Source organism: Lynx rufus, unplaced genomic scaffold, assembly GCF_022079265.1.
Source record: "Lynx rufus isolate CCGP_SWC_20201006 ecotype Redwood Valley unplaced genomic scaffold, mLynRuf1.p SCAF_15, whole genome shotgun sequence".
Classification (NCBI taxonomy): Eukaryota; Metazoa; Chordata; class Mammalia; order Carnivora; family Felidae; genus Lynx; species Lynx rufus.
In genome coordinates this window covers 55850806-55864452 of record NW_025814829.1, presented here as the reverse complement: position 1 = coordinate 55864452, position 13647 = coordinate 55850806, and the positions used below count along the sequence as shown (strand labels likewise).

Genomic DNA, 13647 nt, shown 5'->3' with positions numbered 1-13647 from the left:
TTTGCTCAACAGCTGTGTCTGTGTCTGACTTAAAAAAAAAAAAAAAATCCCACAACCAGGACCTAATTCATTCCTCCAGCTGCTTCCAAAACACCTGCAGGAGCCTAAAGGAGGCCCTTAGGTAGGGCTGTGTGACATCAGGCGTCTCCAACCCGCCTTCCCCTGCCCCTCCCTGGGCAGGAGGAGGTCAGTCCTGAGGAAGGACCTGGAACAGCCACCTGCTTGCTGGTCTGAGAAGGCCGCTTTGCTCACAACCGGTAAGGAATTTGTTTTTGTTGAAGAAATTAAGATTTACAATGTAGTGCATTGGTCCTCACACTAATGCTTACCGATGGGCCTAAGCTTAGGACCCCTGGGTAGAAACAGCTTCGTGAGGACACTGAATATAGTTATGGAGCAGGTTGAAGATCGATTTCACCTTACCCCGAAACACACTGCTATTGTTCACGTAAGAAATAGATACTCCAGAAAGGTTGAGTGATTTGCCCAGATAAAAAGAGGTGAAACGGGATAAAACCCGGGTATGTATGAAAGTAGCATTTTACTCTGCAGTTTTCCAACACGTTTTGTCATATTTTTGCAGTTCTAGGAATGTGGGTCGGACAGTTATGCTCATGCGCAAGGTCTTGTATTTAGAAAGTGATAGAACTGGGATCCACAGAAACGAACTCAGTGGACTAAGACCCAGTAGACAGGCAGATCCGTTCTCCTTTCTGGGCCACGATGTTCCACCCACTGTGCTTGTCTTATGCACCAGTGTGGCTTTAGTGACTGCTTCCCCTTCAGGAACACAGCATTGCTACTGAGGTCAGCTGCCTCCTCACCTCACATCCCTCTGTCTTATTCAGACCTATCCCTGTCCTGAGAATAAACAGGACCCTTTGCATCTCCTCTATAGCGAATGGAGACACCGTGATCTTCAGAGGGTGTCCCCGGCACCATTCCATGCAGAGATACCTGACATTTGAAGAGTCTTCTGTCAAATGATAATGATGTAGAGGAAAGTGACCAAACATTCTCCAGGTTGTTGAGGGGCAGAAGGAAAGGTAGTATTTTATATAATTTTTTAAAATCTCTTTTATTTTATTTTATTTATTTTAATTTTGCCTTTCCTCCTGCCTAGAAGGCTGGGACAATGATTGCTGAGCTCACTCTGAGTCTTTGAGTCCACAGAGAGGAAAGGGAATGTGGACTTAGTAGGTAGAGCGTTTCTCAGTGGTTTCAATACAAGGGCTCCTTCTCCATGGACAACATCATTCCCTGCCTGTCTCGGCCCAGTGGGGGAAGTCAGGGCAGAGACTGGAGGTGCCAGAGTCCAGTTCCTGGCTCTGACATATCTTCCATAGAGACACAACTGCCTTGGGACCTCTTTCTCATTCTTGCCTTAGCCTCATGTCTCTTTCTTCCCTGTCTCCATGCATATCATTCAACCAATCCCTTGAGCTGTGGGCTTTCAAATTGTTTCTTAATGTTCAAGAAGAAAGAATTCTATATATTCCATATCAACTTCACAAGATTTCTTTCCACGGTTATCTATATTTTACTTGGAAAAAAGGATCATTACTGACATTTAATGACTTTGTAGTTAGAACAGGCTGTGCAATAAAAAATACACGCCACATCCATTAGTGAAACATAACAAAAGCTTGATTCTTCCCACATCACAGCGCACCTCACGTGGGAGGCTTTCCTGTTTGGCTCTCTTCCAGAAGAAATTCAGGTGCCCGTGTGACTTTACACTTGCAATTGTGTCTTCTCAAAATCCTTTGCTTACACATGTTCAGAGGAGAAAACTAATTTGCTTTTTCTAAGCAAATTCTTTTTTCCCTCTCCTCTTCTTTTCTCTTTTTTCTCTTTCTTTCTTTCTTTCTTTCTTTCTTTTCTTTCTCTTTCTCTCTTCTTTCTTTCTTTCTTTTTCTCTCTTTCTCTCTTCTTTCTTTCTTTCTCTTTCTCTTTCTCTCTTTCTCTTTCTTTCTTTCTTTCTTTCTTTCTCTTTCTCTCTTCTTTCTTTTCTCTTTCTCTTTCTCTCTTTCTTTCTCTTTCTTTCTTTCTTTCTTTCTCTTTCTCTCTCTCTCTTTCTTCTTTCTTTCTTTCTTTCTTTCTTTCTTTCTTTCTTTCTTCTTTCTTTCTTTCTTGTTGGTTAAATTGATTTCTTGATTGATTTATACGATAGCTTGTTCCTAACTGATTTGGAACTTGTGGGTCACCTAAGAATGTGAATACTAGGAGGCAGGGTTCATCAGGGGCCATCATGAGACTGGCTACCATAGGAGATATTTTCTATGAGCTCCTGTTTCCTCTTCTATAATAATGGAAATAATTATTTTAACTCCACAGCAACATACTTTTATTCATCCATTTACCTACTCAGAAAAAAAAAAAAAAAGTCCTTAGATACCTACCCTGTCACAGGCACTGTGGTAAGTGCTAAGGAGAGCAGTCATTACAGTTACATAGTTACTATCTTTCCATCTTCATTGAGCTTACAGCTTACTGCGGAGTAGACAATAACAACAAATACACAAATAAAAGTAGGATCTCAAGTGAGGACAATTACCTGGGGGTTGCCAGTGGGCATTCTGAGTGGAACTATATTTCAGTGACTAATTCTTGGCCTACCCGTCCCTTCCCTTTCCTACCCACTCACACCCAATAACTGCTCACTGGAACTGCCCAGAGTTCAAGTCCAAACTCCAGTTAAGACCTTAGCAGTCTGAGCCCCTTCCTGAACTTCCAACCCCCGTCTTGCTCCCCTGGTGCAAACCCCCTGATCTGGCTCAGCTGGTCTCTTCTGTGCTAACACTCTGTGCATCTCCTTCTCTAAGCTTTGCTCACCCAAAGTCACTGTGCAGAATGCACTCCCCACCCCACTGCCTCTTATCTATCTCCATCACATACATCCCATTCAAGCTCCATCAGGTTGTAAATCCTAAAAAGTCCCAAAGAGGGGCCTATCCTTTACCCTAGAAATATTTGCTGTAGGTACAACTCATTTTACATTGTCAGACATATTTATATTTAGCTTCTCTTGTGTACATGAGATACGAATAACTCTGGCTCATTTCCAGCAAATATTTCCTTAACATTGCAGAGGATACAGAGATAACTAAGACACAGCTCTGACCCACACTGGGATGACCACACTTGGTCACTCCTTTCTTGTCTTTGTCCTCTGCATCAACAAGGCCATTTGTTGCTTGGGTCTAATCCAGTCTAGGACAAAAATACACTTGTAAAATGCCCTAACAGGCATGGCATCCAGGATGATTTACATCAGGGAATGGAGTGAATCTAATGCTTCCAAGGAAGGCTGCCAAGTGCTTTTCCCTTTTAGTCCCTTTTCTATAAATTGACTTAATATATTTGTGGCTAGTAAAATTTTAAAAATATTCCTACTTTGGTTAATAAATTAGCTTTAAAATCTTACTTACTATGAAATCTTGTGAGGCTCTTCATTTTTTTTCAAAATGCAGTACTGAAATATTTGAGGAAGTGTTTGAATACTGAAAAAAAAATCTAAAAGTCATTAATTGAGAGACAATTAAGTAAACCATGACACGTGTTATGGAGAAGAATTAAAAACAAGTTAATCTATGTATATTAACAGGAAAAGATATTCAAGTCGCATGTAGATTTTAAAAAGTTAGCTGCAGAAATCGTGTTTTAAAAAATCACATAAAATAAAACTTCATAATTTTCCATCAACCTGATAATAGGGGGAGGGGGTTAGGATTGGGGTACTAATCAAAAGAGACTTGAAGCTGGTGTGTAATGCTAGAATTTTTGTAAGTGAGACTATATTTGTGCTCTATTTGTATAATTAAAAGAAATAAAAATAAAGCATCGTACAAGAGGATTTTTAAAATAGACTTACAGGTGCTTGTACTTGCCCTTCAGATATCAAGCAATGTGGAGGGGCTGCCCTCTTGTGGATCTTGTGGAACAGTCTTTAAATGGTTACTCAGAAATCCATTCACTGTGTTTTATTCACCGAATCTTGGAGTCGTAAACTTCTGAGTTCCATGTCAACCCCTCATGTTTGTCCCACGAGAAAAAAGAAGACAACACAGCTTCTGTGGTTAACCCAAAGTCACTTATTTTAGGCAGATAGATTACTATCTGGAATTCTTCAATGATTCTTCTGCCTCCCCTAAATCATAAGTCAACAAGTGTTAAACACCAAAATGTGTTTTGAAAGACACAAGGTGCGGTATAATGTTCAGCACTTGGTAGCTAGACGTCAATAAGAGGAATGAGGAACCCTGGCCCTTTTGCCAGGATCTTGCTGGGAGTTGAGAAGCAAAGGAGGATAATGCTTTTATTATGTAGCAGATTGCAAAATCTAATATAATTGACACATTTAATAATAGCATTTAATAATAGGGTAACCTCAAGGCTGTACCTCATCAATAAACAAGCACCAAATAAGGAACAGCCGCCTACTGCTGGGAAGGGGCAAGGGCGTGGAGAGAGACCCCTTCTGGGCCACAGGTGCATGAGGAAGGCTGACACTGAGGGTACTGCAGGAACACTGATGAAAACAATACAACCCTGGCACCAGAGCCCCACCCAACCACAGGCAACGCTAGAGGAACATGAAGGCAGTGGTGCCCTTACGATGATTGTAGTAACAACAAATCCAACTCCATTAAACTCCTGACTAGCTTTCCCAATGCCCCGCTCTGATGAATAGAAGAGGCATGCCCACTTCTGGGCATAGACATTATTTCAGTCTCTATAGTTCTATATCGGCATAGATGGCATTCAACCAAAAACAATGACACAAACACAAAAATAAATAGGGCAAAAGAAACTGTCAAACACACAAGATACAGAACCAGACTCAGAGATGAGCCAGATGTTGGAAATATCAGACAAATAATTTATAATAACTATGGTGACTATGTGTTCCAGCAGGAAAAGTAGGTAATAGGCATGAACAGATGGGGGATATCACTAGAGATGGACACTGTAAGAGTAAAATAGAGAGGCGCCTGGGTGGCTCAGTCAGTTGAGCATCTGACTTCAGCTCAGGTCATGAGCTCTCTTTCATGGGTTCGAGCCCTGCGTCGGGCTCTGTGCTGACAGCTCAGAGCCTGCTTCAGATTCTGTGTTTCCCTCTTCTCTCTGCCCTTCCTCTGCTCACACTCTGTCTCTCTCTTAAAAATAAAGATTAAACAAACTTAAAACAAACGGTAAAATAGAAACGCTAGAAATAAAAACCAAAAACACAGCAATAGAGATAAAGAGCCAAGTAAAGAACTGGTAAACTTGAAAATGGATCTGTAGAAATGACCTAAACTGAAAACAGAAAAACAGAGTAGAAGGTAGACATAACAGCATTAAGAGTATGGGACAATTTTGAAAGTGTGACACAGTGTAACTGAGATCCCAGCAGCAAAAGTGAGAATGGGAGGCTGAGCAGAGATGGGACTGGGGATCACACTGTCAGCTTAGCTCTCATCATTCCTTCTTGCCAACAGCAACACCCCACCTGTCCCTCCACTATGCTCTTGGTCTTTAAAGTTCAGCAGCTGTCTGGTGCTGACTGTCCAGAGTAAACTTCGAGTCGTTGGGAAGTGAGGATAGCTGCTGGATTTTGTGTATGAGGGACAAGACCTGTGATGTCTAAGTGCTGCATTTCATCTATTCTAAGGTACACATTGTAACATTTTTGAAAATAGTGTGTCTTAAAGTTGGTGGTGTCAGTATAACAGATTTTCTTCTTTCAGTGGTAAAAATAAAATAATGGTGCCCCTTACAATCAATTACATCTTCAATATGATGAATTACTATTTAAAAATATCATAAAACAGAAAACTACACAAAAGAGCTAAATAGCTTAAGTTATTATAAAACTGCCAGCCACTCCCAGGATCCCCTCCATGTGCTTTTTCCTAACATCAATGCCCTCCTCCTCCCTGGAGTAAACACTCGCCTGAATTTTAGTTATCACTGCCTTGTATCTTTATTGCTTTATCAACAGTGTGCATCCCTAAACAATCTATTTCAGTTTTTATCCAGCTTTCAAAAAAAATATGGACTTCCCCTCCTTATCCCTTTCCTTAGCTTGCCTGTTGAAAATCCCAGCGTATTAAATCTGTGGCTTCCCATTCTGGACTGTGCTAACTGCACATTTAAGATACAGTTCCACACGTTCCTCTGTGCTCCTTGTTCCTACATTTTGGCAGCTGCACCTAGAGGCATGACCAGACTCCCCTCCCATCCCTTGGCAAGACTGTTAAGAGGATGCTGAGTTCTTTCACTAAGAGGTATAATGTGTCCAGCTGTCTCTTTTGGGGTTTTAACTGCAGCTGACGCTCAACGTGTAAATCCATTAATCCACCAGGGGCTGTAAAGTGGTGATTATGATCTCACTTCTTTTTCATTATTGGAACACTAAAAAGTTTTCCTTCCCTCCTTCATCTGTTTGGTTACACAGTGGTGCGGTTCAGAGGAAAGAAGAAAATGATGTTTCTCTTTTATTTCCCTGTTTTCAAGATGATGAGTTGGATACCCTATCACTCTGAAGGTGAGCATTTGTCTTTAATCTGTTTCTGATGCATTTCAGTAAGTTGCAATTATTACCCTTTTTTCAAGATCAACTTTAACCATATTTGGGCCTCTTCAAGTTGGCTCCCGTCTTAGCTTCTGTTTTAATAAGCTATTCCAGGGCTTTCTTATATATTTTCTGCCAGGCACTTTTCCCCCCCAAGATGTTCTGGTTTCCTTTGATAAAAAATAGTATTTTAAGACTTAAAGTTGAGTGGGGCACCTTGGTGGCCCGGTGGGTTAAGCTTCTGACTCTTGATTTCGGTTCAGGTTATGATCTGTTTGTGAGATTGAATTGCTCATCAGGCTCTGTGCTGACAGCAAGGAGCTTGCTTGGGATTCTCTCTCTCCCTCTTTCTCTTTGTCCCTGCCCACTCACACACTCTCTCTCTCTCCCCAAATAGACATTATAAATAAATAAACAAACAAATAAATAAATAGGGGCACCTGGGTGGCTCAGTCAGTTGGGTGTCTGACTTCAGCTCAGGTCATGGTCGGTCTTGTAGTCCATGAATTCAAGCCCCGCATCGGGATCTGTGCTGACAGCTCAGAGCCTAAAGCCTGTTTCAGATTCTGTCTCCCTCTCTTTCTGCCCCTCCCCCACTCACCCTCTGTCTCTGAGAAATGAATAAACCTTAAAAAAATTAAAAAAAAAAGAAAAATAAATGTGTTTAAAATAAACATTTAAAAAATTTTTAGAAAGACTTGTTAAACATTAAAAAAAATAAAGACTTGTCTAAAAAAAAAAAGCCTATAAGCTGAGCAATGCTTATTAGTACTGGATTAATTTTTCCTAGGTCTCTTCAGCATGTATACATGCAGCATATATGCATATAACGAGTGTATACATACACACATATTTAAGTTTCTATCACTACTTCCAACTCAAATTTATAACTACAGGGATTAAAGGGGCGCTTGGGTGGCTCAGTCAGTTGGGTGCCTGACCAGCCCAGGTCATGATCTTATGGTTCACGGGTTTGAGCCCCACGTCAGGCTGTGCTGACAGCTCAGAGCCTGGAGCCTGCTTTGAATTCTGTGTCTCCCTCTCTCTCTGCCCCTTCCCTACTCACACTCTCTCTCTCAAAAATAAACAAACATTGAAAAAAATTTTTTTTAAATATCCCATAAATGTCCACATTATACACCCAACAGTCTAAACTAACAACACTATCAGATACCATGAGCTAAGCCAAATGTTTCTGCATCTGCTTTCCTCTTTTTTAGTTTTACTATCATCTGGACATGAAGCCGTTGCACATCACACTGTCTTGCTTGTAACTCCAATTAAAATACAAAATTTTTTTAAATGTTTTATTTTTGAGAGAGCATGAGTGGCAGTGGGGGGGTGGGGAGGACCGGGAGGGGAGGTAGCAAGAAAGAGAGGGAGACAGAATCTGAAGCAGCCTCCAGGCTGAGCTGTCAGCACAGAGCTGGATGTGGGCTCCAACCCACTAACTGGGAGATCATGAGCAGAGCTGAAGTCGGATGCTTAACCGAGACAATTAGGGGCCCCTTAACTCCAATTTCTATATACACAGGCTGCTATATTAAATGCCCACCACTAGTCTTTATGATGCTATTTCTCTAGTTATTTTGGTTTTGTAAAGGAGCTCATTTTCTGATAGGTTCTTTAGGAATAACTTAAGGGAACTCTATTCCCCAAATTCTTGCCTGGAGTATGTTCAAAATGTTCATTTTCTTTTTTTTTTTTTAATTTTTTTAACGTTTATTTATTTTTGAGACAGAGAGAGACAGCATGAACGGGGGAGGGGGAGAGAGAGGGAGACACAGAATCCGAAGCAGGCTCCAGGCTCTGAGCCATCAGCCCAGAGCCTGACGCGGGGCTCGAACTCACAGACCGCGAGATTGTGACCTGAGCTGAATTCGGATGCTTAACTGACTGAGCCACCCAGGCGCCCCCCAAAATGTTCATTTTCAAGTAAAAAGTAATTGTGGAAAAATCTGTTTTTGCTTACCCCAAGGATTTCTTTTTAAGTAACTTTGTTACTTAGGTCTTGGTGTTGCATGTTTTGGATCAATAATCTTGTGTATGAGAGTTCCCTTTAAAAAGTTTCAATTTTTTTTATTAGGAGAGTTTTCTGAAATTACAATTTTTTTTCTTTAGAGACTATTACCTGTATATTGCACCTTCTGTCCTATCTTCAATATTTGTTGCTTCCTAATCTTTTTTTCTTTCCATTTTGTCCAGATTTTTACTTCCCATCTTGTAAGGTATTATTTGTAGTATCTGTTATCTTGTATTACTTGTTTAGTTTTCCCTTCTGAAATGTCCATTTCTAATGCTTTTCTGGGTTTACCTTAAATTTTTCCAATTCTAAATTTCCTTCATATCTATATTCCTTTTTCTTTTTACATTTTTCAAATGGACTGTTTTTCATCTGCTCTGTGGACTTTTTTTTGGTAGATTTTCAGTATCTATAAAGATGTTATTCTGCTCTTTTTAAATTATCATAAGAGATTGATCCAAAAGCTTTCTCGTGGTTTCAAGTAAAATTAGTTTTCTTTGAGGAGGAAGCACAGTTCATGGGAGCTTCTTGAACATCAAATGTTTCTAAGTGTTCAAAAACAGGTATTCTGCGGAGATTTCTTGGTCATCCTTTGCTCCTCCCACTATTTCAACCATCTCTCTCTCCTTTGCTTCTGTTGTTTGTCCTGCTCGATTTTGGGCTTCCTCTCACCAGTTTTCTTCCATGGGGGACCCTGTCCCAGAAGGAGCCTTGGCCAAATCGGCAGCTAAGATGCAACAGTTCACGTGGACCAGTCAGCATTAGTTCCTTCAGAGGTCACGCAGGCCCCGAGCACTTACCACAGGAGCGGGAAAGGCTTTCCTGGGTCCAACATGACCTACTATGTTTTAATGGTTATTCTGAAATTCTGTTCTCAGCTCCAGTAGACTCCCTGTTGCCTTCCTGATTCTCCATCCTGTGGTCTTGCTGTTGGGAACTTGTCTTCACCCACTTATATCTTGGGATTTAAGGAAACTCCATCACCTGTGTCGTAATGCTGTTCATAAGTGTTTGATTTTGATATCCACTTGGTTATGTGGGGATTTGGAGGCTGATAATCCATGGCATGGCTGCCATCTCCCCACCCTCCTATACCAGTTTTGAATGTTTTCAGCCAGCTCCGTTTTCAGATTTACCTCCAGCCCCTGGTTTTGAAGGAAGCTGTGTTGCCAATTGCTGAGCCAATCTGAAGTCTGCCTCCTGTTGGCTTCTACCACTGCAGAATTGATCATTTCTTTGCTAAATCACTCACCACTTATCCATCTATTTCCTTGCCTGATGTCTCTTCCTCGGTTAACCTTTATGGATTTAAACTGTTTTATTCCTTTTCTGTCATTTAAGTGGCATTTTAAATGGGCAAGGAGATAAACATTTGTAGACAATGTTTGACTCACATTCTTAATTTGTTCTATAACAGGAAACATTCATAGAGTTCAAATTTTTTTTTTCCAGATTGTTGGTTTTTAAAAATTTTTATGGTGTTTCTTACAATTTTTTTTTTCCCATTCTGACTCTTTATCCAAGAGTCCTCTATCACATCTTATTTAAAAATTAAAATAATTTGGATCTCTTTCCTTTATCCTCTGTATCTCAGGTAAACCCTCTGCCCCCTGCCAGAGTTTTCCTTCCTTCAGATATTCACCTGCATGGCTGGTTTTTTCTAGGTACCTGACTGTGGGGAAATAGGTTCTACTTACATAAATGGGTTAGAAAAACAGCTTAGGGTGGAAAGCCGCCACCACTGGGCGAAAGCACCCAAGGTTAGCTAGTGACATATTGTAATGGGATCATAAGTAACTTGTTGTATCACCTGCAGGAAATTGCTTTCCATCTGGAGCCAATATACCTTGATCAGAAACTCCGCTTGCCCCCTAGACCTTTTGATTCTTACACATACAAGTTAATTACGGTCTGATTGTTTTCTCCATGTTCACACGTATAAGGTCTTGTTTTCCTCATGTTCACCACATGGGTAATACCTTATGAGCTCAATAGATATGGAGACGAAACCCCTGTTCCGGGCTCTTGTCTCCTCCTGGACATTAGCCTCTCGTATTCAATTCTGCGTCCACTCTCTTTCTGGACAAGAGAACTCCAGACTCATAGTCTGCGACACCTGACCACCCCTGTCGAGTGTACTCTTCACAGACCCTAATGCTTTAGTGTCTTACACCGTACCTAAGACTCTAGTTAAGGGATTTTCAGCTCACACTTTAACCTTTCCAGCTACCCCTCCCATTCCAGAAACTTTATTTCCAATTCAGCCCTGAGAGGAAATACAGTGATTCCCTCCAGGATAAAATGATTACAGAATTGTGGCTTTTCATTTACTATCCTTACACTTGACAACATGACAGAAACCTTCAGAGTAGATTTTTCTAAATTCCAGGGGCCTTGCCCCAAAACATCAAAACTTCCAAAAACTGTCAAAGATAAAATTATTTCTCTATTTTAGCTTCTTACAAAATATAAAAAGCTGAACAAAAGAAATAGTTACAGTTAATATACAAAATGTACTCTATTTAAAAAATGGCATTACATCTATGCATAAATCTTTCAGTCTGGTAACTGCCCCTTTCCTGAACAGCACTTCAAATTGATAGAGATTGTCTTGCAGGCAATAGCCTCCCAGCTGCCTGCATTTATTGGAATATTGCTCTCTGAACACGCATGCATTCAGATTTGTTAAATATATCCTCTTCTGCTTCTGGAGTTAGTTGGATGTTGTCTTTGACTGGCGACAGGGGATCTGGCTTCTTACAAGAAGGAAGCTTTTCAAAATCTCTGCAAAATACAAGAAAATGATTTGGTGTTTTTAGGGTACTAGTTATTAGAGAATAGTCTACCTAGACAAAAGAGAGATATATGAAGACAAGACCTTCTAATTTGTCGCTGAGTATCCCAATAAAATGTGAGTTTTGCTTCTCAGTTCCCCCTTCCTGCTTCCTAAATCACCTTTTAAAGCAGGTGCAAGGCCACTACTAAATATGTACTAGCTAAGAAAGAATGATTCCAATAAAGAACCTTTAGTTCCTTTCTCCTTAGCACCCTTCTCCAGTCTGGCTAAGAACCAACATAAGTGAAGCATGAATAAGGTTTAAGCCCTATCTTTTACTCCTGCCTCCTCACAACCTTTTTTTTTTTTTTTGGGGGGGGCTGAAAATCTCTAGGTCTATAAACATCCTATTAGGAACACACTTAGGAATACTTCTGCAGCCTCAATTTCTCTTTAGTAGCAGTTCTCGAAATATGGCCCACGGTCTCCTAAAAATTCTCAAGACCGTTTCGGGGGTTTACAAGATCAAAACTATTTCATAATAATATTTACACTTTATCTGCCTTTTCCACCGTGCTGACACGTGCTCATCCAAAAGCTGAACTGACGTAGAAGCTACTGGCAACTTAGCACGAGTCAAGACCGCGGCCCCAAACTACACGAGAAATACAAGCAGTATTTGTATTCTCCCGCTCCATGCACTTGTAGTTAAAAAAAGCCAGTCTCGCTTAAGAATGTTCTTAAAAAAGCAGTAAAAATCGTTAATTTTATTAAATCTCAACCTTCAACCTCTTCGTGTGAGAAAATGGGAAACCAAGGAGGCACTTTTGTTGGTACTGAAGGAGGATGGTTATCTCCAGGAAAAAAAGCACGTGTGGCACTATTAGGGTTATTCAAATTTAGGTAATCGACTAACAGTATTTGTTGCTGAGGATAAAATTCAAGCTTTCAAGAGAAAGTGAAGATTTTGGAAAACTTCCTAATACTTAAAGACTTTGTTGATAAGATTGTGATTTCTTTATATTGTAAAATGAAATGTGTCAACATTTGGAAGATAACTCAGTAAGACAACATTTCCTAAATGACCACTTCGTGCATGAATAAAAGAGGCACTCAAGGTGCAATCTGGACCAATGGATGGTAATGTAACAATATGCAAAGTTGGCTGACAAGTTTCAGACTCTACACTGCAACCTTTAAGAAACCATCGCTTGTTGAATTTTGGTATAATGTCAAAGTAGAAAATTTACAACTAAACAAAAAGTCTATTAAATTATATGTTTCCCAGCCAAAAATATGTGTGGAGCCAGATTTTATTCCTATACTTCAACCAAAACAATCTACCATAACAGATCGAACACAGCAGCAGAGATAAGAATCCAGTTCAATCCTGTTCAACCACAGGAAAGATTTGCAAAAAAACCATACTTATTTTATGTAATAATATATTATTGATTTTAATATGGGCTTGTCACTGTTAAAGATAAATATTTTAAAATGTCCATTTTAGGGGCGCCTGGGTGGCTCAGTCGGTTGACCGTCCGATTTCAGCTCACGTCACGATCTCGTGGTCTGTGAGTTCGAGCCCCGCGTCAGGCTCTGGGCTGATGGCTCAGAGCCTGGAGCCTGCTTCCGATTCTGTGTCTCCCTCTCTCTCTGCCCCTCCCCCATTCATGCTCTGTCTCTCTCTGTCTCAAAAATAAACATTAAAAAAAATTAAAAAAAAAAAAAATAAAATGTCCATTTTAATTTCTAAGATAGTTAAGTGCTGACAGGTATAATCATGTAAACCAAAGTATTATGGGGCCCTTAGTAATTTTTAAGGGTGTAAAGGGTGCCTGGAAGCAAATGTTTGAGAACTGCTGCGATATGGTATAATCCTAGACTTTACACAATGCAAAATAAAAAAAATAGTTGTGTGGCACTTGCTTATTTAAAGCGTGTCCCCTCATACCATCCATTTCATCTGATTGTGACAACATTTCTATTAGATGAGATTTAATCCCACCACCCGTGTAAGTTTCCCTCCCTCTATTCTTAGCACATTTGCTTTATTGAGAAGAACAAGAGAATAAGTTAATTATAAATCACAGCTACTCCAAGGCTAATTTTGTAGTCTAACAGAAGGAAGTACTACGGCTCAAAAAACATACATATATAGAAGATCAATTCTATTAAAATAGTGTCTGCCCCCTACATTAGAAATCTGGCACATTCATCATAGACACTGGATAATTCTCCCCACTTTAGATGTGATGATCTAGGGAAACAAATTGCTTTAAATCAAGA

At 40.1% G+C, this 13647-nt stretch overlaps 1 protein-coding gene across 1 annotated transcript in view; it reads right to left on the bottom strand.

Annotated features, from left to right (window-relative positions):
* Positions 1-11085: 11085 nt before the first annotated feature.
* EXO1 (exonuclease 1) overlaps positions 11086-13647 on the bottom strand; it is a 37871-nt gene continuing 35309 nt past the window's right edge. The window contains exon 14 of the mRNA XM_047077080.1: positions 11086-11366. Coding sequence (XP_046933036.1) covers positions 11225-11366 — 142 coding nt within the window. The 3' untranslated portion in view covers positions 11086-11224. The remainder of the gene's footprint in view (positions 11367-13647) is intronic.